The sequence below is a fragment of the Microtus oregoni genome, unplaced genomic scaffold (genome assembly GCF_018167655.1).
Source record: "Microtus oregoni isolate MIOR12 unplaced genomic scaffold, Mior012 000015F_ref0000493, whole genome shotgun sequence".
Classification (NCBI taxonomy): domain Eukaryota; kingdom Metazoa; phylum Chordata; class Mammalia; order Rodentia; family Cricetidae; genus Microtus; species Microtus oregoni.
In genome coordinates this window covers 19,807,294-19,831,589 of record NW_024543074.1, presented here as the reverse complement: position 1 = coordinate 19,831,589, position 24,296 = coordinate 19,807,294, and the positions used below count along the sequence as shown (strand labels likewise).

General features: G+C 51.6%; 1 protein-coding gene across 9 annotated transcripts in view; it reads right to left on the bottom strand.

Moving 5' to 3' along the window:
* Ksr1 (kinase suppressor of ras 1) overlaps positions 1-24,296 on the bottom strand; it is a 130,327-nt gene that overhangs the window by 54,310 nt on the left and 51,721 nt on the right. For all 9 annotated transcript variants that reach the window (XM_041664130.1, XM_041664127.1, XM_041664133.1 and 6 more), the window contains exon 2: positions 5,684-5,824. In XM_041664130.1, the coding sequence (XP_041520064.1) occupies positions 5,684-5,824 (141 nt within the window). The remainder of the gene's footprint in view (positions 1-5,683; positions 5,825-24,296) is intronic.

The following is a 24,296-nucleotide window of genomic DNA, read 5'->3' as shown; positions in this document are numbered from 1 at the left end:
AATAGGAAAGCAGGCTGAGCAAGTCACGGGGAGCAAGTCAGAAGCAGCATCCTTCACGGCCTCTGCACCAGCTCTTTCAGGTTCCCTCCCTGACTTCTAGTGATGAACAGCGATGTGGAAGTGTAGGCTAAATAAATCCTTTCCTCTCCAAGTTGCTTTTGGTCATGGTGCAGCATCACAGCAATAGCAATCCCGGCTAAGACAGGTAAGGACAAAGGAAAAGAACTGTGGTCCCCCCGGCTTACCAGGAGCCTGGAAGTGTAGCCGTCATTCCATAATCATGTCAACTAGCTAAGTCATTTTTCTGAGGCAATGTCTTGCTATGCAATCCAGGTTACTGTCAAACTATGTAGCCCAGGCTAGACTCAAACTCATGACCTTCCTACATCATCTTCCTGAATGCTGGGATTAAGAATGTGTGCCACCACATGGGCCTGGTTTGAAGGTCCTCTTCCTTCAGCTACCAGGTACTGTTGCCTGGAAAGTGACCATAAGCACTGTCCAGTCCTGCAGCATAAAGCTGAGGGGATGGTTAGCCAGCCCTAGGAAGGCGATGTTGAAGAGGAGAGCCTATCTTCATACATACATGCATACATACATACATGCATATGTCTTCCTTAGCCATGAAGCTGTGAAGAGCCAAGGTCAGCACAACATTCAAGAGGTGGAAGGGACAAATCTCACCACAAAATGACCACTCCCCGTCATGCATAGAGGCTTCAGGAGCAGCCCTAAGAGACACCATCCTGTGGTGAGATGCCAAGGCTGGACCCTTCAGCTGCCAGGCATCCTGGATCTGGTGTGCAGAGATGGTGAGATACTGAGAGGAACCCAACATCTCCAACCTCTGTCCCCACTGATGCCAGGCACTCTGGGGCTAGTATGTGGCTTCCGTGGGCACAGGTTCTCAGCCATGTAAGCAAGTAGTCCCATCCAAACACAATCATTCATAACAACAGATTCCTTCCTTGCTTCCTTCCTTCCTTCCTTGCTTCCTTCCTTCCTTCCTTCCTTCCAGTGCTGAGTATATAACCCAAGGGCTCAGTGTGTGTGTGTGTGTGTGTGTGTGTGTGTGTGTGTGTGTAGGGTTGGGACTGGGGGGGAGGTCTTCCTTTACAACTACCTGATGTGGGATTCCTTGATGTATGCTGTGAATACCATTGGTGAATAACGAAACTGTCTTGGGCCTGCACAGGGAATAGAGGTAGGTGGGGAACTCAAAACTGAATGTTGGAAGAAGGCAGAGTCAAGAAGAAGCCATGTAGGCCCACTGGAGACAGATGCTGGAACTTTAGCCAGTAAGCCACAGCCACGTGGCGATACACAGATTAATAGAAATGGGTTAAATTAAGATATAAGAGTTAGCCAATAAGAAACTAGAGCTAATGGGCCAGGTAGTGATTTAACTAATACAGTTTCTGTGTGATTATTTCTGGGCTAAGCAGCAGGGAACTAACTAGCAGACCCCAACAACTACCCTTCGCTGGGATGTCCCTGCTCCCACGGAGTAGGCTAGCCATCACTGCAGCTTCATCCGCAGGCTGGGGCGAGTTCGTGGTCACTCTTCAGCAGCAGCACTCTATCTACCCTTGAGCTGCAGCCCCAGCCCATTGTCAGACATCCTAAAGAATTCTCTCACCATTGTGCTGTTCAAAAAAAAAAAGTCAAGTGGATTTTCTGGATTTATACCAAGGCGAGAAAAAGACTAACATCGTGCAGAATTCGTACTGTGTGATCCCATTACAGCAAACAAAAGACAGGAAGGGAACGAATGTGAACTGTCAGTCTCAATGACTGCAGCAAGCCTGGAGAGGTCTGGCCAGCGTCCCTGCCTACTGTGAGCAGGGCGGTTATCTCAGAGTACAGAAACAGGGAGGCCTCTGTGTGCTCACTTCCTCACGACCCTGCCGCTGTGTTGTGTGAGACGCAGTTTAAAGGCACCCATCGGTATCCATGGGTCTCTAGTTCCCTGATCAACAAAGGGGTGAAAACACACAAGACCGATCTGTGAGAATCCACAACCAAAGAAGCCTGGCTTAGGCCTGTGAGGTGGAAACAAGCTTGGGTGTGGGGTTGGGGGCCGGGGAATGTGTCCCTGCTCTGACCACGGGACACATGTTCATAGCAGCCCAGTGGGAAAGCACTGTGAAGTCCTTCCGGAAGGACAATGGGCTGAAGTGTTGGAGAAGGCACAGTGAGGAGGCACAGTGTCCCCTGTTTGGAGGGTTCCATGGGAGGGGACAGCATGGCTCCACACAGCCTCACCGGAGCACCTCACAGTACACAACTCTACTGCTCTGGCCTTCCAGCCTGAGGGCTGGAGAGATGGCTCAGCCTTTAAGAGCACTGGCTGCTCTTCCAGAGGACCCAGGCTCAATTCCCAGCACCCACATGGCAGCTCACAATTGTCTGTAACTCCACTTCCAGGATATGACACCCTCACACAGACACACATGCAGGCAAAGCCCTAATGCACATAAAATAAATCTAAAACAAACAAACAAACAAACACCCGCCTGAGGAGGAAAGGGCAGAGAAAACTATCTAAGCCATTTCTAACGAGGGTAAACAGAGGCCCAGAGGGATGAAAGCGACTTGCTTAGGGATACATAGGTGGCAAAGGATGAAGGGCCCTCGGCACATCCACAGCACCTCGGGTTCTGGGTGCCCTCGCGCCTGCACACCTGTAGCAACAGTACTCAGAACTGTTCTGTTCCCACTGGAGAATAGCTCCAGCAGCAGCCAACCCCTACACACCCTGGGCCTTCAGAGGGCACCTTCAGCCAGGCGGCCACAGAATGTGTAATTCCTATCCAGAACAAAAAGCAGATGCTACCACGGGTTCCTGGCTACTGACCCTGTCCGAAGTGCATGCTCCCATGCCCTGGAAACGGTTTCTTTAGGGAGCTGAGTTCTGCAGTCCGTATCCCTCAGAGGAGACTCTTTCCAGGTCAAATGTCAGGGTCTCTCTAGAAGGATCTATATTGCCACACAGAGACATGCAGCCAGCCTTCTGGAGAGGCTGCCAGGCTCTAGGCCCTCCCTGTGGCAGGCTGGGATGCTGAAGTTGCAGTTATTTCACAAGGGCGTCAGCAGGACCTCTGTACTCTCCATCCAAGGGTGGGGACCTGTTAGCTTCCTTAACAGCAGGTAGGTTAAGAACTAGGGCAAAACGGCCCAGGAGATAATGCTACTTAACCTTCCATGGTCACGGCCTGGGCACAGTAAGAGGTGTCCCACTCCATCGAAGTCCCACGCCTCCTGCAGGGTGGAGGAAGGGCTGGGGTCCCTGGTGTCTGTGATAGAGTACATATGCAAAGAGACATGGAACTTCTTAGGATCACCCAGAGGAGAGATGGGAAAGGGGGATCCTAACTACTGCCCAACAAGATATTGAAGTGGGGAGACAGAGGGGAAGACGGCACCCACCCACACATGCAAGTGGGCAGGACGCAGCCTCTGCTGGAGGAGCTGCCTTCTCAGGTGCTAATGTCTCCAGGTGAGAGGTCACAGGCAGCAGGCAGTGTTCCTGTCCTCTTGCCCTCACCTTCTGTTCTCCAGAGCTCTCCTTCCCAAAGGGGCATCCTGCCTCCCATCATCCACCTACCCGTAGGCCATGCTGTCTATCAGCTCCTTGGAGCCAAGGCGTTCACTGCTTACTGAGCACCCAGCTCTGCTGAGTCATTTAGGGCTTCAGGACTCAGTCAGTGCTTGACTTAGCGCCTCGTACAACTTGGCCTGGCTGGCAGGCTTCCAACCTGGCTGCCATCACACAGCTCTCAGGGGCGACAGCAGCAGCTGCAGCAAAGCTCCACACTGCCACCCACTGCCCTGGGCACACTGGGGCCTCTCCCAAAGATGGAGTCTCCCAGTTCTTCAGGCTTTTGCAGAGAAGTCCTTTGAGGCATAAGACCAGCTGCCACGTATATCTTCAGAGAACAAAGGGGGTGAAAGGGCACAGGCTAGAGCCTAGCACCGTGAACTTGAACCATGCACGCATTTGTCCTCGTCCCTGATGTAGATCCTGGGTATGGAGGAGATACAGGGTGATTCAGATGACGGCGGCAGCGGGGGCTGGGGTGGTGGCTCAGTTTGTTTCTGCACCATTGCCAAGTCTATGTACTTATATCTGTGCCCAAATTGTACGCCCAACCTCCTTCCTGTATGGCAGAAGACTGAGGAACAAGGAGGTAGGCGAGGAGACAGACAGAGGTTGTAGCTCATTATACTCTCTGTGTGTGTGTTATGTGCACCCACGTGTGTGCGGGAGTGCAACTGGTTGTTGTACAGAGCAGATTCTCTCAGTCCTATTCCAGCCTCCCTTTCTGCCTATAACGTGGACCATGACACACATGAGGGTAACTGGGCCAGTCAGGCTGGGATCCACTCGTTCCCCAACCCTATGACAGGACAAGGCACACTTTATGTTGGAGTCCTTTTTCTATTCAGGAATGTCTCCTAGGGAAATTGTCAAGTACTTATGAAGACCGTCGTGCTAGTACTGGTCACTGTCACACCTAATAGCCAACGGCTGGAATTCACTTTCGTCTGATAACTTACCACACCCACTCTGTAAAACAGTAATAAAGAAGCAATAAATAAGACACGGAAGTGTGAAAACATGAGAAAAACGCAGTGGGTTCACTGCCAAATGATGAGAGCGAAGCCTAAGATTACACCAGCCGGTCCCAACGGGAGCTGCCCCACAGATGTGCTAGGTGAGCAGTACACAGCCGGTCCCAATGGACAGTCTTCCCCTTCTTTCTGTTTTCCTCAGAGCCTGCACACAATGGACTTAGCTTTAAGCACTAGCAGGTTAGTCTTTTACATTTTAGAGACTTGACCTGTCGAGGCACAGCTTCACATGGTTGCTATGGTAGCTCCACGAAGGCTGCCCTGGACCCTGATACGTTCTTCAAGAATACTGCTTAGTTAACTGGTAAGTTGTGGGTGGGTAGAATGGATGGATGGAAAGATGAACCACAAAAGAAAGAACACATTTCAGCAGTGGGGAGAGTAAACTGAGCTTGGATTCTTGTTTCTCAGTCCCCTGGCTGCCACTTGCCAGTGGAGTAGAAGACAGAAGAATGGCAAAACCCTCTTTATAGAACTCTGGGCAGAGTAAGATAACCATTTCATTTTCTTTTATTATGTGCATGAGTGTTTTGTTTGCATGTATGTGTGTGCACCACATGCATGCTTGGTGACTGTGGAGGCCAGAAGAGGGCATTTGATCCCCTGGAACTCAAGTTACAGATAGTTGTGAGCCACTCTGTGGGTACTGGGTCCTAGAACTGAACCCAGGTCCTCTGCAAGAGCAAAAAGTGCTCTTAACCTCTGAGCCATCTCTCTAGCCCCAAGGTTACAATGTCAGGGTTAAATACAATGTCTGCCATAGAATCAAGGATTCCAGAAAAGGTCATTATCATGTGATCAAATGATTGACCAGTGTGGTCAGGCTGTCCCAGTTTATGAGGCACTGGCACGTGGGGCACTTGCTGTAGCCACAGGTACTCTGGGTTTCTACTGGATGCTGCTGTTCCCCAAAGCCCATACCACCCCGCTTCCCAAGAACAGAGCATGTAGCCCCCATATCTTAGCCATGTGAGCCTCGTCCTCAGGTTTGGATGTGACCCCTGCTTGTCCCCTTTTGTCTGTTCTTGGCCTGGGTCTTGCTGCATACCTGCACCACCTCGGGCCTCACGTTGAAGATATACAGCCAGTCAGTGAAGCGCGGGTAGCTGTTGAGCTCGGCAGTCCTGTCGCTGGGGGTCACGCTCAGCTTGCACTGCCGCTGCTTGCAGATATACCGCACCAGCTTCGCCTGCAGGAAGTCCAGCAAAGACAAGGTTACCTTTATGGGTGGCACAGGCATGTGGCAGCCACGTGCCATCTGAAAGAGCTCAGGCAGGAGCCAGCAGGGGGCGGGGAAACCCTCACTGTCATTTATGGTGAAGAAAGGCTACACAGGGGGAGAGGAGTTAAGATGGTCTGGTCCCAAGTATGGAGTCCCCTCCTTCACTGAGGCAGGCCAACCACACTGCCTTCAAGACCAGCTCCTCAACAGTATTCACAACAGCGGCCAGATAAACAGAAGCCAGCCTTCCTGCTTGGGGCTCAAATACAGCTAACTGATAACAAGGAAAGGGGGCTTGCGAAGATAAGCAAGCTTCCAGCTGTGATTCAGACAGCCTGGGTTGGGGCAGGTTTCCTTCCCCTGGCTCTGTGATGCTGGACAAGTCGCTTATCCTTCACACACACGCACACACGCACGCACGCACGCACGCACACACACACATGCACACAGATGATAAAAAGAATGCTCCCTCAGAGAGTTGAAGGGACAAGCAGTCAGCTCATCACTGCACAGAAAGCACAGCTATCGGGGATACACACCCCCAAGATGTTGGCAAATTCCAGACCCAGGGGAAGAATGTCCAAAACTTTCAACAAAAAAAAAAAAAAAAAAAAAAAACCTCATGGAAGATAAGCCTGAACAAGGACGGACTGACCCGGGTCAAGCAGAGAGCTCAGAGCAGCACTGAGGGACATAAGGGCAGAGGCAAGACACAAAAGGAAGGCACAGCTCGGACAAGCTTGAAAGGAGGCTCTTCCAGCTGAGGCTACCCAGCAGGCTCAAACAGAAGGGAACATGCCACCGCCCTCCAAGAAAACCAAGGAGAGCAGCTACCTGGTTTGGCTAAGCCAGTGGCATCCATGAGAATATCTAAGACCAGATTCTAACCTTATTGCAACTCTCAGTGTCCCTCCCCCCAAAGGCAAGCACCATCTAAACACCAGACCCTGTCACTTAGACACACTCAGGCCCAAAGAGTTTGGCTGTCTAAGTAATGTATCCCTTTTCCCATCACCATAAAGATCCCAATGTGTTTCTCAAGAGCTGGATGACATTTTTATCTAGTTAACATGCACCCAAAAAACTGTAAATATTGGTCGACCCGATGGCTCAGAGGGTCAAAGCACTTCTATTACCAAGACTGATAAACTAACCCTGAGTTTTACCTCTGAGTCCCACATGAAGGAAGAAGGAAACAACTGTCCTTCGACCGTCCCATGTGTGCTATGGAGTACGTGCACACACACACACACACACACGTGCATGCACACACACACAAACACACATACACAGACCCTACAGAGAACTTTCTTTTTTTGAGACAGGGTTTCTCTGTTGCTTTGGAGCCTTCTTCTGTCTGATTTGGATCTAGCTCTTGTAGACCAGGCTGGTCACGAATTCACAGAGATCCACCTGCCTCTGCCTCTCGAATGCTGGGATTAAAGGTGTGCACCACCACTGCCCGGCAAAAAGAATTTTTTTTTTTTAAAGCTAGAGAACAACCGAGGAAAATATCTGACATCAACTCCTCCACATGCACGTGCCCACAAGAACACATACACACACATGCACAATACATAAGACTAATTTTTTTTTAAGAAATATAGTTTGGCTCCACCAATAACCCCAAAAAAGACCCTCTCCTCAGCCCATCCAAGAGTCTGTTGCCCTCTCACAAGGTCCCAAATCATGCCAACTAGTGTCAGGAATGTTAGTAGTAACAGGAATCATTGGTAGGGGGAAACAGAGTCAAAATAATGCACTCAGGTATATAGTTAGGATGTTTGGTGAGAGTGCTTGTACAGGTGAGCCCAGGACACCCCTGCACCCTGTTCTGATGCCCAGGGCAGACAGTACTAATCACACTCCTCACTGAGCCCAGAACACCCCTGCACTGTTCTGATGCCCAGGACAAACAGTACTAATCACACTCCTCACTGAGCCCAGGACACCCCTGCACCCTGTTCTGATGCCCAGGGCAGACAGTACTAATCACATTCCTCACTGAGCCCAGGATACCCCTGCACTGTTCTGATGCCCAGGACAGACAGTACTAATCACACTCCTCACTGAGCCCAGGACACCCCTGCACCCTGTTCTGATGCCCAGGGCAGACAGTACTAATCACACTCTTTGTTGATTAGTCTCCCAACCCCCAGTCTATTTGCTATTCTACCAGGAAACCTAAGATCCTGAAAAGATTTTCAGGGCAAAGTTCACAAATGTCATTGCACAGATGGCACTTTTACTGTGCAGACCTAAGTAGGGACACACCCATCCTTCCCTTAGGCTCGGATTCATTCTTTACAGGATAAGCAGAGGCAAACTTGAAACTCAGAGCCCCAAACCATCCCTAGCTTGCCCACACACCCCCTACCATACCCTACAACTTTCCTGGTTCCCTCACCTAGCAGCCGGATACCCATCTCCCAGATGAACAGGTCCCAGCTAAAATCTGCACTCACTGGTTGGTGACCTTGAGGAAATTCATTCCTTTCTCTGAGTCTTTCTTCACCCCTCTACACCCCCAAGGAACTAGCTCATCCTGAACGAGGATATGGAATCCCCACAGGTAACACATTAGGTGCCCCTACTCTACGTGGAGGCAGGGCCTGCGCCTCTCACTGACTTCTGACCCCTCCTGCTGAGAACTGCACCTGGGTGTGGCAGGTGTTCATAAATGGCTGGAGACGGAAGGAGGACGGAAACGCCAGAGTCCTATCCTCAGGATCTCACCCCTCTCCTTCCCTCTCCCCTCCCTCCCACCCTCCACAGAAAATGGCTTGCCAACCATAGCTTCATAGGGTTGACCAGAGGCAGGCCTACCCACCAGACAGCTGTGTGAATTCAAACGACCCTTTTCCACACTAATGGAAGAGACGAGGCCCCTAGTGTTAACAACAGTGTCGGTAATGACCATCCATTTCAGTGTGGCTTCACGCTGGACCTCTGGGGATGATCGGTGACACAGCTGTTTTACACAGGATTTCGGCTGTGACCAGCTAACGCAGGGAAGTACCACCCTGGTCTCGGCCTGAGCCAGCCTGTGGGTCTCCGGTTCTGCGTGTCCGCCCTGTCCAGCTACTCACTCATATTTGTGCCAGTGAACCTCTTGCCAAGAATCCTTGGGCCTAGGTTAGGTTTCCACATCCCTTCCTCCAGGAAGCCTCTCGGCCCTTGCCCAAATGGATCTCAGTCCTTCCAGCTTCTCCGCCTCCCTTCCTTTGGTATGAGTTCTGCAGAGCCAGGTCTAGTCTACATCTCTGATCACCCCTAGAGCCCAGGAGCCTAGCACACTGTGGGTTTAAAAAAAAAATGATGGTGTGCTCCTTTACTCCTAGCATTCAGGAGGCAGAGGCAGAGGCAGAGGCAGAGGCAGGTGGATCTCTGAGTTCGAGGCCAGCCTGGTCTACATGGTAAGTTCCAGGACAGCTACACAGAGAAATCCCCCCAAAACAAACAAAAGTCAAAAAACCTTCGCAGCGTGGCATGGACCTCCCAGCTGCACTCACTTCGCGCTCTGCCACCGAGCTGTGCCCCAGTCTCATCTTTATAAAAGCTGTGGGGATCTGGGCTATATATGCCAAGCAGGCCATGGGCGGGACTGTGTAGAACTTACAGTAACCCCTCATTACACCCAGACCACAGCTCATGCTGCCAGTGAGGCCTAAGCTGAGGATCAAACCCCTGGTGCGCTGTGACTGTTGGCAGCTCTGGGGTCCTGGAGCTGCTGTCCCCTGTGAACTCACTCTGTCCCAGAGCAGCGCTCTCTCACGCACTGAGGGCTCCTGTCACAGGGAAATGGAGCAGCTCTCACTTTTTCTGAAAGTCAGGGCAATCACTGAAACACCAAATGGCCACTTTCTGAGACAATCCGCAGCAGGGCCTGCCAGCCCAGCCCAGCCCAGCCCAGCCTAGCCCAGGGGGTGCCAGGGGACCTCTCACTGGGGGTGTCATTTCCTCTACCACAAACCCCACAAGATCTACATTTTCCGTAATTTAAAAGTACCTGAGGTTCCAGGGAAGTGACCAACAGTGGCAGGAGCCATTAAGATGCTGGCCACAGCGGAGGACCTTGGTCTGCCCACCCCAACACACTGGGAGTCATTTGCATTAAGAGGGTATGCCCCTCTGTGCTCTGACACACAGCCAGGTTTATTTACAGAGCCGAGCTGGTAGGCTGTACACAGAAAGCAATCTGTATACAGCAAGCACTCACTAAGCAGCCTGGACTCAAAGAGCTACCGTCTGCTTGGAGCTTTGACAGTTAAGAGTAAAGACAGAGAAAAGCCCCAGGGCTCAGCTCCAACCTGGGAAGGACAGTGGCACTTGGAGGCTGAGGCTAGTCAGTTGCCTGCAAAAATATTTAGAACCAGCAAGAAAAACGCGAGTCCCACAGCACTACTTGGGCCATCCCTGGAGATCACAGGGAGGTGACAAAGGGCTTGTACAGGGTGGCACTGTCATTGGCCTGGTGGTGTTAGGCAAACATTCTATCCACATGCAAGGACATTCAAGCCTCCTGTTGATCTCTAACACCTGACCCACCTGGTTAGTTCCTTTGTTCCATCCCCGAGGGAGACACTCGGTCAGACAGACTGCGGCCCCATGCCACCTCCCCAGTGGAAGGCCTAGATCACTTCATTTCAGTCTTCCCATCTGTCTGCTGCATCCCCTCTGGACTCCAGAACCCAGGACACAGCGAGTGCTCGGGAGACGGGACCCTGTGAGCGTCACTCCAGCTCAGACAGTAAGAATGCCTCAGTGAGAAGAGACACACAGACCTCTCTGGCGGATGTTGTCTGAGCCACACTTCATACCTCCGCAAAAACACCTCTTTCCAGAGAGCTGATTCTGCAAATGACATCAGCTCCATCCTAAAGTTGCAGGGCCTAGCAAGGCTCGTGAGGTCCCACTCTGTAGGAGACCTATAAACCAGAGATCTGGACTAGGTGAGTGGCCAGATGCCAAGACGTTTGCCCTCCTGACTCTGGCTCAGGTGTTGATGATTGCAGGGCATTCCCTGTGGCCCAAGGCTCCATGTCCAAATGCAGCGCAGGTTATGTCTAGGGTAGCAGATACGCAATGCTGGAATATACAGGGGCCAATGGGTGACAGGAGCAGGCTGAGGGAGACACCAGAGTCGCTTGGACAGAGGCAGGTTCTCTGGATTATGAAAATCACGAAATTGTGTTAGGACTCAATTACGAACCTGGACATAGAAACCACTTCCCCATTTGTACAGGGCCTAACTCTTTCTCTTCCTGGTTTCTCAATGGCATGTCCAGGAAGTAGGGATTTTTGTAGATCCCTGATAAGCACCAAGGGACATCCAGTGTCACCCAACTCCAGACCTAGCCATAACACTGGTGCATCCTTCTACAAAATAAGCACCTGGAACCCAAAACATTACAGACTCTTACACGCTTAAGGTTCTATTTAGTTTTACTTTATTTTTTGAGACAGGATCTCACTGTGTAGTTCTGGCTGGCCTGGAACTCCCTGTGTAGGCCAGGTTGGCCTCTATCTCACAGAGATCGACCTGCCTTTGCCTTCTGAGTGCTGGAATAAACAGTAGGGCTACCACCCTGGCCTTATTTTTATGTATGTGTACATGTTTGTACCTGTGTACACGAATGTGCATGGGGGTTTCTGTGAAGGGCAGGACAGTGTCAGGTTCCCTGAAGCCAGAGTGACAGGTGGTAGTTAGGGACCGCCCTACACAGCCCCAGGAACTGAAGACAGGTCCTCTGCCAGTAGAGCAAGTGCTCCTAGCTACCGGACCCATCCCTCCAGCCCCCTTTATACACTTTGGGTGGGATGTTCATTTACCCAAAACTAAGCAGCAAACAACACAGCTATGTTGAGATGGGTGCTGAGCAGCTGGCTTGGCTTACTCGCTGGCCAAGGGACCCCTCCTCACCAGCCTTAGCTCATCCCAGTCATTCAGCCTATGCTCAGCCCATGAGATGCGTAGCTGTGCTATATTATCCCCAGCCTACAAACGAGGACACCAAGAACTTTATTGGAATTTCTGAATCACATAGTTAAAGAAATGATCTAGTCTGATGTTCTGCCCCTGAGTCCCACATAAGCTCCCCAAATACTGACTTCTGATACCCACTTTCTCAGCCTGGCTGAGCTGTGTTGACCACTATACACAGCATGGCCCTAGGAAAGATGTAACTCTTGTGACCCAAACCCAGCAATGCCTGCTCTGTAGCAGGCAACAGACCTGTGCGTGAAAGCCACAGCATCCACACGCCTCCTAAACGGGTCTATACATCCCAGCAGACCACCCTCTCTATTCCCATTTGCAACAGCCCTTGAGCCAAACCTGATCACCTCCAAATTTATTTAATGCCTACTCTCCCCTGCTTGGCACCTGTGGATACCCCTGAACATGCCGAAGTCCTAGCATGTTCTGCAACCTGAACAAAGCAGCTGGACGGCCACACATTGTCCCTGTCTTCTAAATCTACATAGACTCTAGCCTATGGGCTCTGGCTTTGGACCAGCCCCCAGCTCCCCAGTACCCTGTGTCTTTCCTCCCCCATGTGCAGCAATGCACACACAATAGTGAGTGGATGCCCACAGCAATCCTTGCCAGAGTCAAATCCCTGTCTCCATCTTTCTAACCTCTGGAGATCACAGAAACTCTCACGAACCACTACACCCAGAACAGCCTTCGTGCTCCTACAGCTGCCGTCCCTCCCTTACCGCCCCTTTGCTCAGTCCTGGGGGTGCTCCCTTCCAGCTTCCATCTCTTCTCCAAAGCTGGATGCTTCTAGGGACTTCCTGCCAACCCGGCTGGCTAAGTACTCTGGCCTGGCTACCAAGGCCAACGTGTTGCAAAACAGTTTCTGGGAATGCAAGAACGGCTCTGGGGGCTACCACACGGCTGCTGGCTCCAGTAACAGGCATGGGCTGACCGCAGCGCTTGGCCCTAGAAGTGGCCCCTTGGCTCTCAATCGAACCCTTCGGGGTCTCGGAAGGGCTGACATTAGCAGGAAAGGGGGAGAGTGAGACAACATCAGCCAGAAACCAAGGGGTGGGCAGAAGAGAGAGGCGGCGGCCCCACGCTGAGTATTGTGCAATAACCTTCCCTGGCCGGCTCCTTAGGGAAGCTGCCAGCCCGTGCATTTGTGCAGAGACAGCCTCCCTGCAAGCCTCCCCACCAGCAATCCTGCCTTGACGTCAAACTCCAAGTTGGGGAACTTCAAACAGAAACAAACAAGTCTGCCCCAGACCACAAGTGAAGATGTTCCCAAGGAGGCCAACACTGAGAGTGGCCACAGCTGGGAGCATGGAGCTGACGGCCCTGTCCTCATCCACCAGGACCGAACTCTGTGACCTGACCCCAAGCTGCAAATGCAAGGGTCTACCCCTGCCTGCTCCCTGGCCTTGTTGGCAGGTGTGCAAGGGATCCTGTCCTTGAAGCGCTCACAGGTCAGCTGGCGTCTCTGCACAAGTGCCACCATCTTTGATACTATCACCGGTTCTAATTACCCCGAGACTGCGTACTGAGGCCAGGAAGTAGACCGGCTTGGTCAAAAGCACTAGTGGGGTTTGCTGAGAAACTCCAAGCGCAAGCCAGGCAGGACTGACAGTCAGCCGAGGATTCAAGTTCTCAGTGATACCTGCTGAGGCCGTGAGCTTCAACAGCGTTTGTCTGACCTAAACGTCCTACGACAGCATCCACCCAAACAGCCAGGAGTGAGCCAAACATATTGCCCTTTGGAAAGCAACCTTTGCCTTGAAAAGTCTGTGGGCCATCTGCCTCAAGACTGTTTTCCCAAGGTTTGTTTCCTGCCCCGACTAATTACTATGACCCCAAACCCTACACTGTGTGCTCTTAGTGCCAGCGCCCCTGAGGCGCCTCGGGGACATGCTGGGCTACACGAGAAGAGAGCAAACATCCCCATGTCCTGCAGTGACTGCCCTAGGCAAGAGAAAAGTGTGCCTATCCATTTTTCAGTCACTCAGCAGTCAAACTGCATCCTCCCAGGGTCAGGTATGGTGTTTGTCCTAAGTGGCATGGTTCCCAGGATCCAACTGAGACAACAGACGTGTCCACGGGCATGCCTGGCTGGGGACCACAAGAGACAAGGAGGCAGAGAGCAGGCACGCCACCCTCTGAACATCCATGACACAGCAGCCTCAGCGGACACAGGTATGACACCCTCCGCACTTCTGTTGGGAAACTGGAAGAAGGGACAAGAGCTTTGATACAATGCACACACCAGGTCCGGACACACCTGTGCTCTACTCCCAACACCCCCACATACCTGTCTGAAGTCCACCAGACAGACAATGCGGCTAAAAACTGAGTTTACGGCTCAACTTCGCAGTCACAGAGGCTGGTGCACACACTATGGGAGCTCCAAGAGACCACCCCAACTGGGAGGTGCCTGGGACCTCCACAAGGCATCAGAGAGGAGGGCATGGTTGAGTGAGCCAGGGGTGTGGCACACACTGAGGCAAATGTGGGGAGGGCATGGCAGGTGGGGACACCTATGAGCAAAGATGAGCATCACAAAAGCTCTAAAACTGGGGGAGGGGGACAGTCAGAGACTAGATAGGACCAAGAAGGGAGGGGTCAGGACAATACTGGCTCATAGAGAACATTAGAACACTAAGTGGTTCAGGACAATACTGATTCATACAGGTCCGAGAAAGTTCTGGAAACTTTTTAGAAGGTCTTGAAAGACCACAGCTCTAAAATAGCTATAATCATGCAGGTATGGGGAGGGAAGCACTAGGATAAATGTGATCATATTTGCATTTCTGAATGATTATCGTTTTGGAAACCATGAGGAGAACAGATTGAAGTGGGCGTGGAGAAACCAGAGACAGGAAAATCAAAGAAGCCACCGCAAGCGGCAAAAGATGAGAACAAACGGTAATTTAGCTAGTGGTGGTGTGGGTGGAACGACGAAGCCGATCCAAGAGATGTTTTATTGGCATTTTTTACTATGAAGATAAGCCTTCCTTCTTGCCTGTCCCGGGCAGTTCTGGCATACCAGCATGCTGGAATGCAGGAAGCCGAAGCACTGGGGCTCACAGCTAACGCGCTAACCATGCAGAGCCCAGTTTGCTGTTTGGTTTACTAGAGCCTGGCACTCGGTGTGTGTTGGGGTGGAGGTGGGGGACTTCTGCTGAAGGACCAGCTAGCCTGCAAACCCAACAGCCCGGGTGCCCCCCACTTCTGAACACAGCACCTGCATCACGTCCCAGGCAGAGAGGACCTGTGTTTTCCAGTGCTGGGGGAAGCCAGACAGAGACTGCGCGGATCACACCCGCGAGCGGGGCCAGGCCTGAGAGGGCCCTCTGCAGCCAGTCTGCCACACTGTTCTGCCCACTCCTCTTTGCAGGGTAAGAACATCTTTCCCATCAGAACTGCAAAGGCCAAGAGGGCTCACAGCCGTGCAGGCCACAGCTCACGTCCCACTTCCACCTGCTGCCTATGGCTTCAGGTGACTGACAGGCCGTCTGACCCTTTACTTCCTCTGTCTTAAGTGAGGGAAGAGATCTTTGGGCAAATAAAATGTCACTGCGAGTTTGAGCACCTGGCATGCTGAGGGCCCCACAGGTACTCAGTCATGGCTTCCTTCTCTACAGCCTTCAGCATGGGAAAGGCCTGGTAGGGAAATCAGGTGACAGGAGGCAGGGTGGACTTCCAATGGCCAGTGCCCAAGCGCAGGATCTGGCTTACAGATCTGTGGACACACGCGGCTCTTTGAAGGACAAGACAAATGCAGATGAGCACCAACCTTCACCGTTTACGATCCACTGTGCACCCCAAGGCCCGAGTGGTACCTCTGAGTCTGACTTACAATGAGGCCAAAGTGGACCCCCTTCCACCAGTGACATAACCAGCCACTGTGCCGACAACATTTATGATCACGTCATACCCCTCGTGCTGACTGACAATACTTCACAACGCGTGGAGTGCTCGCTGAATTTAATCGTCACGCGTTCCTGCACCCTGGCCACCCTGCCCCAAAGGAAAGCCTGACTTTAACCTGAGAGACTAAAATGCTGAGTCCCAAGCAGGGTCTTTATAAGGAAGGCGGGGAGGGGGATGGCCTGATAGAACATCACCCCTCTTTCCAGAAGGGAACCCATGACGGCCACTGTGGGGCCTTTGATCAGTCGGCTAACGGGAAGGGAAAGGTGACAGAGAAAATAAACAGACGCCCAAGGGAAGGAACTGAAAGGGTGAGGTGATGTCAGCTGTGGGAAGGGAAAGAAAGCAAGGCCACCAGGCCAACAAGCAGAAGCCAGAAGGCTGCAGGCCAGTCTTCCAGCCCTGAGCCCACTGCAACTGTGCTCAGCAGCCAGGCGTCAGCGGGGCCTCAGAAGGGCTCGCTAACAATGGCACTACAGACAGAGCTGCACTAGGAGTATGCAGGGAGGGCCAGCCAGGAACCCTGCAGGCCTGGGTAGCTCACATGACCATTGCCCTACTACCGGTCAGCTGCCTAAGCACACTCGGTTTCTTTCTTTCGTTATCTGCAAAAAGGCAGTGGGGGGCAGAGGAGCCTTCTTAGCACTAGGCTAGGCAGCCTGACCATTCATAGTTCAGTCATCTTTATCAAGAAAATTCAAAAGGCCTGGGACCTTTGAAGTCTCTAACTAGACACTTAAGGTTCTCAAACATTCTGCTGCGTATTTACTAGTCAAACCTGGCGCTCTCTTTGGGCATTCCTTGACAGGGGGTAATCGCAGGGAGGCTGGCCCGCCTTGAAAGATGGCTTCCTTGGGCCTCACTCTTCCCAGAAGGTCAAGAGCAGTTCAATGGCCATGCTAGACTGGGCAGAAAAGTCCAACAAACCGTGAGAGTTACCCCACCATAAGTGGCCTGAGGGAGCAAGCCAAAGTGGCCCTGCTGCAGGCAGAAACGGGGCTGTTTTCCAGGCGTATGCTGGGGTGACACCACAGACATGTAAGCGCACATAGATACAGACACGCGCACTCGCCTGCTACCCCATAGGCACTCCACCTGGACAAAAAAGGGATGCATTTGAAAACAAATATGCTACGGGCCATCCAGCCTCCCAGGAAACCAGTGGGCTCTGGGCACCCACAAAACTGGATTTCACAGAGCTGTTTTCCCTCCTTCCCAGAGCTACTCATGTTATCCCCCCTACAAAGCTGAAGTTCGGCACCGTCCTGTAGAGGCATTTCATTTGTAGTTTAATAAATAAAGCTTGCCTGGAGATCAGAGAGTAAAACAGCCCCACTGGTCAGCCTTACAGACCAGGTAGTGGTAACACACACCTTTAATCCCAGCAGCCACACTAGTTTGCCACAGAAACCGGGCGGTGCACACCTTTAATCCCAGTTCTAGAGAGGAATATAAAGCAGGAGGAGACAGCTCACAGACATGGTCTCAATCTGAGATTCCTGGAGGCAAGATCGCCATTTCGAACTGAGGTAGAGGTAAAAGCTAGTGCTGGCTGCTTTGCCTTTCTGACCTTCAGGCTGAACCCTAATTTCTGTCTCTGGGTTTTTATTAATTGTGTCATACCACCCCCATTTCACAGAGACATGAACCACAGACAAGTGGCCACAAATCATGTAGTTTATGGAGGCAAAGGAGGGCCTGCATGAAGGCAGTGTGTAGAGGCATTTCAATTGTATTTTAATAAAGACTGCCTGAAGATCTGAGAGGAAAACAGCCTCACTCACTGCTCAGCCTTACAGACCAGGTTATGGTAAGGCACACCTTTCATCTTGGTTGTCATAGAAACCAGGTGGTGCATGCCTTTAATCACAGTAGTGCACGCCTTTAAGCCCAGCCCTAGACAGGATATAGCGGGAGTTATCGCCTCTCAATACACAGTCTCATTCTGAGATTCCTAGAGACAGGTTCGCCATTTCACACTGAGGTCAAGGTAAGAGGCAGGGGCTGGCTGTTTTGCTTTTCGGATCTTCAGGCTGAACCCCAATTTCTGACCCTGAGTTTTTATTAATCATGCTTCAGCAGTGTGACTGTCAAGCCCACTCTCTTTGCCATAGGACAGTTAGGGTTTCTACGGATAGAACACTGTAACCAAAAACAACTTGGGAAGGAAAGAAGGGTTAACTTCTGCTTACACTTCCAGGTAAGGGTCCATCAAAGAGGTAAGTCAGGGGAAGAGCTCGAAGTGGAATCCGGAGGCAGGAGCTGGAGCAGTGGCCATGGAGGAAAGCTACTGACTGGCCTGCTTTCTTACAGAACCCAGGGCCACCAGCTCAGGCATGGCACCTCCCACAGTGAACTGGGTCCTTCCACATCAATCATCAATCAAGAAAAATGCGCCACAGGCTTGCCCAAAGGCCAGTCTAGTGGAGGCGGAGTCTCAACTGATGTTCCCTCTTCCCGAATGACTCCAGTTGGTGCCCCGTTGACATAAAATTGAAAGGCAGAATGTGGGGGACCTGCTGGGTGGCAGGCAAATGACAGGCATCTTAGTATGAGGATCGCTTGTAAATGGGGACCCAGGGGTCAAGAAGCCAACACAACACCACTCAATTGGCTCCTCGCCACAGCAAACACCCTCAGTACAAGCCTAATAAATACCCTGCACAGCCCCATCCATCCTTCACCTAGCAGGCCACCCACCCAGCTGTAAACCCGGCCCTGGGAACAGACCCTGCAGGCCACACTTCAGTCATACACACCATACATCACCGACAATGCACAAACCCAGGGAGGCAACTAGCAGCTGCTCTGCCACGTGACCAGGAGTGGCCAGAATTTTCCAGAAGGCCTGTTCTCTACCTGGGAGAGACTTCATCAGTACTGTGTCGTCCCCTCATGGGGACAAGTCACAGTTCACTCCTTCCCACCCATGGGCAGAAAGAACCAGATTGGGGGCCTCCTGTCCCGTGCCAATTGCAGGAGCTCTGTGCACTCAGCCTTCGGGGGGGCGGGGGGGGGGGGGTAACCGTCTGAGGTACGCGCAGGCACACACACACACAGTCTTGCATAAGATCCAGTTTCATCCACAGTCAGACCTCAGGCTAAACAAGCAGCAAGCGCCGTGGGCTGTAACACTCTGTGGCCCATTTGGTGAAGTAACACATACCTCAGGTTTCACTCCAACGGACAAAGCAGCATTAGAGTCTTGCCTAGCCAGGGCCAGTCCCAGGTGACCCAGATCCAAACCCAGATCCAGGTGACCCAGATCCAAACGTGTGCACGTGTGCGCATATGTGCATGTGTAGGTGTGTGCACATGTATGTACTTGTGGAGGTCAGAGGTCAATGGTGAGTGTCTTTCCCTATTGTTCTCCACCTTCTGTTTTGACACAGGACTGCTCAGTGGACCTGGAGTTCACCGACAGCCTAGGCTGCCTCCACAGCACCTGGGGTCTGTGTGGGTTCTAGAGATCTGAATTCAGAACCCCAGGACAAGCATTTGACTGACTGAAGTATCTCCCCAGCCCCGTCAGTTATCGTTTTAAGACAGAGTCTCACTATGTAGTCTACCCACGCTGATCTCAAACTCTCAATTCTCCTGCCTCAGCCTTCAAGGTGCTGGGATGGCAGGCATGTGTGTGCCACCACCGCCTGGCTCAGCCACTTTATTTAACAAATCAAGGGCTGACCTATAAAGTATCCAAGCACTATTTCACTGGACCAGGCAGCAAGTCGGTACTGTAACCGTCTCATGTAGGGATGACAGTCGGACTCAGAGATGAAGTAACCATCAGAGAAGGAGGTTAAGATCCAGATGATGTCATTCCACTGTGGCAGCCAGGCTCCTTAGCTGGACTGCTGGCTGTCAGCTGATGGGTGGACTCAGTTCTCAGCCTGCTCTGAGCCACTCCTCAGGGAGGTGGGGCTGAAGCCAAACCTAAGGCAGCTTCCGGCTCAGCAGCCCCAAGGAGTGTTCTCCCCAGAAGAATCATCCACAAGACACAGATTCCTCCTAAAGAAGAGACGGCTGGGACCGGGCAGAAAATGGAGCCAAATGTTTGCTACCAGACCCCAGGCCAGAGAACATGTAATCAGTGCCACCAGATCCCCCTGAAGGTTCTGCTTCCTGGGGCCTGCAGGGCTGTACCCTTGAGCGTGTAGGAGCAGGGTTGAGGCTCTGACCCTACAGGGCATGAGGCCTTCTGTGCTCATATCTGACCTCCCGAGGACTCAAGCACTTGTGTTTTCTTCCTGAAAAAGGAAGCCGTTTCTCAATCTGTTGCTACACAAGATACTAGGAACCAGAAGCAAGAGATGCATGGGGCACAGGTACCCAAGAGCGGAGAGGGAGGAGCACAGGGGCACAGGTGCGCAGGAGCAGAGAGGGAGGGGCACAGGTACACAGGAGCAGAGAGGGAGGGGCTGCTGTGGTTGGTCAGTGGCCGGCGGCCTAGCTGAAGAGTCTGTCCTGGGCCCTTGACAAGGGAACTGACCAGAGGCCCCAGCTTGGGAGCCATGTGAAGAAAGCGGCTATAAAGCCGCTTAGTCAGCTACGACAAAACCACAGAACACGTTTCAACACACGGTTTCGTGTGTAGTTTTATTAAGTGACAAAAGAAAAACCAGAATTCAGTATGACAGATTAGTAAAACCATGTTAGGGGCAGGCAAAAAAAAAAAAAAAACTCTAGCTAGAAAGCACATGAAATGATGGTACGCACCAGAAATCCGGCAATCAGGAAGCCAGGCCAGGAGGACCAGGTGTTCAAAGCCTGTTAGGGTTACACAGTGAGTTCAAGGCCAACCTGAGCTATGTGAGACCCTGTCTCACACCAAAGAAAGTGGAGCTTGAAAGGTGGCTCAGAGAACACTGGAGGCTCTTCCGGAGCACTTGGGTTCAATTTCCAGCATCCACAGGGTAGCTCACAACCATCTGCAACTCCCTGTCCACAGGATCAGCGCCCTCTCCTGGCCTCCATGAGTATTAGCTATATACAAGGTGGCATTCATGCATGCTGGCAAAATACCATACACATAAAATAAAATGATAATTTAAAAACTTAAAAGAAAGGAGGATGGCAGACACGGGGTGGGGGGAGGGATGGCAGACACTGGGAGTGGGGGGGATGGCAGACAAGGGAGCCAAGCGGGTGGAGGGGGGATGGCAGACACAGGGAGCCAAGTGGGAAGGAGCAGGCACTTATTCTTTTCTCTCAGCCTTTCCATGTTCTGAACACTGTGATTACACAGGCTGATTTTGCAAGGCTGTTACCGGTAATGATATGTGTCAAACTGTTGACCAGGTACTGGCTGTTTTACAGCATGGCAGGGTGGGTGGTGGGCTGCCTGTATCCTGTCTGTAGGAGAGCCGAGCCAGGCCTTCCCACTGAGGCTAGCTCTGGCAGTCACTGTGCCAGGCCTGACCGATACCAGAAAAGTGAGTAAGTCCTACTCCACAATTTAAAGACCTTGACTCCAGCTGAGGTCAAAGGTATTGACTTGAATGAGAACGGGCATCTGACAGGGCTCTACCGAAGAAGACTGTGAAGGGGAAAATTGAAGGTGAACATTATAAACATACAGCTTGCGGTTGGGAGGAACATGAGGACCCTCGTTGATCCTAGCACCCCTGTAAAATCTGAAAAGAATAATAGGACAATCGCTGGGAGTGCTAGCTGCATTCCCAGCTCCAGATTCAGTGAGATCCTGACTTAAGGAAGTAGTAAGACAGAGAGATAGAGCAGGACGCCCAACATCCTCCTCTGGCACACGCGCACACACACATATGCATGCGCGCGCACATACACACACACACCTTGAGAAAAGTGAGATATCAGGAAAGATTTCACAGAAAAAGGAGGCTTTGCCCCAGATCCTGGAAAGTCAGGAAGAATCCAAGAGGAATCGCCTCAAGGGGAAGTGACAGATAGCCCAGGAATGCAGGTCTGTACCCCAGCTACTTAGGAGAGCAGGGAGATGGGGATTTCCTGGATGGCCTTGGCAACTTAGTAAAACAATGACTTAAAATTTAAAAAGCTGGGACTTGGGGCTCAGTGGGAGAACACAAACCTCACATGCTTTCTGCTCCATCATCACAAAGAAGGGAAGTTACAGAGTGAGGGACCAGAGTGTCCCCCTCGCTGATAAGCAAGTAGAAAGTGAAAACATACATGGGAGGCTTTGGACAACACTGGCAGTCCCCATGCATGGGGAGGATGTGGCAGGCCACTGACCTCTGACCCTGGCCCCTGGAAGGCAGATGGGGCGCTCCACCCTGTAGCATGAGCTTCCCCAGGTAACTTAGAACCCCAACCAAGTCCACTTCTAGGAATTTCTCTTAAAGAAATAAGCCTGCTTACATGGAGATCGCAGAAGTGCAACCGAGAAGGGCCGACCACAGAAAGCAGGCTGCTGTGGTCTGCGCAGCTGTGACAGAGACCAGAGAGGTCTCTGACAGAAGTCCTGTGGGAAAGGACTAAAGTGGGAGCATATCCATAAACACGTCATAGCAGACTTCCAAGGCAAGTTCAGAAAGCTGAGCACACAGAAATAACCTCCAGCCGTCTTTGCAGTTAGACCTTCCATTATCATTTGCCTTTTCTTTAACAGTAAGGCCAATTTATGTTTTAAAACAAACATATCAAAACGTAACACTGGAAATAGAGGTGGTGTGTATGTAGCCCAGGCTAGCTTCACTCACAAGCTGGGAGGACAAGCCTGTGGTATCATATGCAGCTGGAAACAGAGGAGATCTTATTTGATTTTTTTTAAAAGATTTATTTATTTATTTATTTATTTATGCCGTATCCTGCCTGGAGGCCAGAAGAGGGCACTAGATCTCATTACAGATGGTTGTGAGCCACCATGTAGTTGCTGGGAATTGAACTCAGGACCTTGGAAGAGCAGTCAGTACTGCTGAGCCATCTCTCCAGCCCCTTATTTGATGTTTTTACTTTTTTCTGTTGTATTTTTCCAAAGAATATGTGTGATTTTTCTTGAAATTTTAGAAGTCTGTAGTAATAATAATTGTTAAAAGGGAACATGCATATGCCAGGTCACTCAATGGAAGCTAGCGGACAGTTTTGTGGGATGGGCTCTCTCCTTCCGTCTTTTGAGGACCAAACTCTGGTTGCCAGGTTTGTGTGGCCAGCGCATTCTGAGCCCTCTTGCCAGTCTATGTGCAAGGCTTATAGTCAGGAAGTAATGTCATTCATTGAGATGGTAAGATGCCGAGAGGGGTTTTAATGGGAGGAGGGTGGGTGAGTTTGAAAACACCTGCAGCAGGAACAAGGAACCCTGTGTCTGCTGTGGAAGAGAAAAGACTGAACTTTATAGGAATCCCTGAGCATGCATCCTCTGAAGACTGGACGAGCTAGACTATGCAGAGCCCACTGCCTCTCTGAAGAGCTAACCTAGTCAGGACTGCTTCTGCTCATCAACGAAGACAGATCTAACTGGATGCACCCACGGCAAGCGGGACACGCAATGGAAAGGCGAGTTAATTAGAACACCCTCAGAAACTAGTGGTGCTTGGTGAAGACGCTGCACCCTGCACCCTAGCCCCAGAAATGCTTTCTTCCTAATGAGGCTGGTGACAAGTGGGAGGAAGCACTGGCCACAGCCTGCTACATTAGCACGGTTTTCAGCGTTTCTGATACCCAGGATGTGTGCCCCAGAGAGGAAATGGACAGTTCGGAGCCAGCAGGGCAGATCAGAAGTGAAGGGTACTTGGTGCAAAACCTGAAGGTCTGCATTTAATGCCTGGATCCCACAGTGAAAGGAGAGGACCAGCCCCTGAAAGTTGTTCTATGACCATCACATGTATACCATGGCATGTGTGCTCCCTCATATGTACACACATTCACACACTACCACCACCCCCTCATCCTCACCATCGTCACCACCCCCATCACCACCACCACCGTCATTTAAAGTCCAGCGAAGCTCTGGAGCAGGCCTGCATGCTGCAGGGTGATCAGCTCTTCCGTCCTGGTGGAAAATGCTCTGGAGTCCTCACCTCCCAGGCCAGGCACTTGTTGGTTTTGCACCAATTCCAGCAGGAATGCATTTGCAAAATGGGCCCCACCCTTCTCTGCCTTGTAGGATAGTTTGTAGGACAGTTTGCTGAGTTATCATTTAACATCCTTGAATCTACCCAGCTTCGGATGCTGCCCTTTGAGCGGTCTCCACCCCAGCCCATGGGCTTCCTGCCTGAGCGAACTGTCTTCTGGGCAAAGCTGTCAGGGCGGTGAGAGAGGCCACTCTGAGCCCAGGCTCGTCAATTTGTCACTTAGTGGTTCCAATCTAATCCTTTGCTCTGCCCAGTGCCCAGGCCTGATCCCTGCACCCTCTCAAGTCACCTCCTTTCTCCACTGTGACAAACCGAGTGTTACAACTGGAATGGAATGAGGACTGATCTGGGTCATGGCTAGAGGTTTCTGGTCGGACCTGGCCGCCTTGACAGGTGGAGCAAGCAGAGGAGAGGGAGGAAGGGTGAGGAGAGACTGCTCCCGCTCTTACCTCCTGTTTCT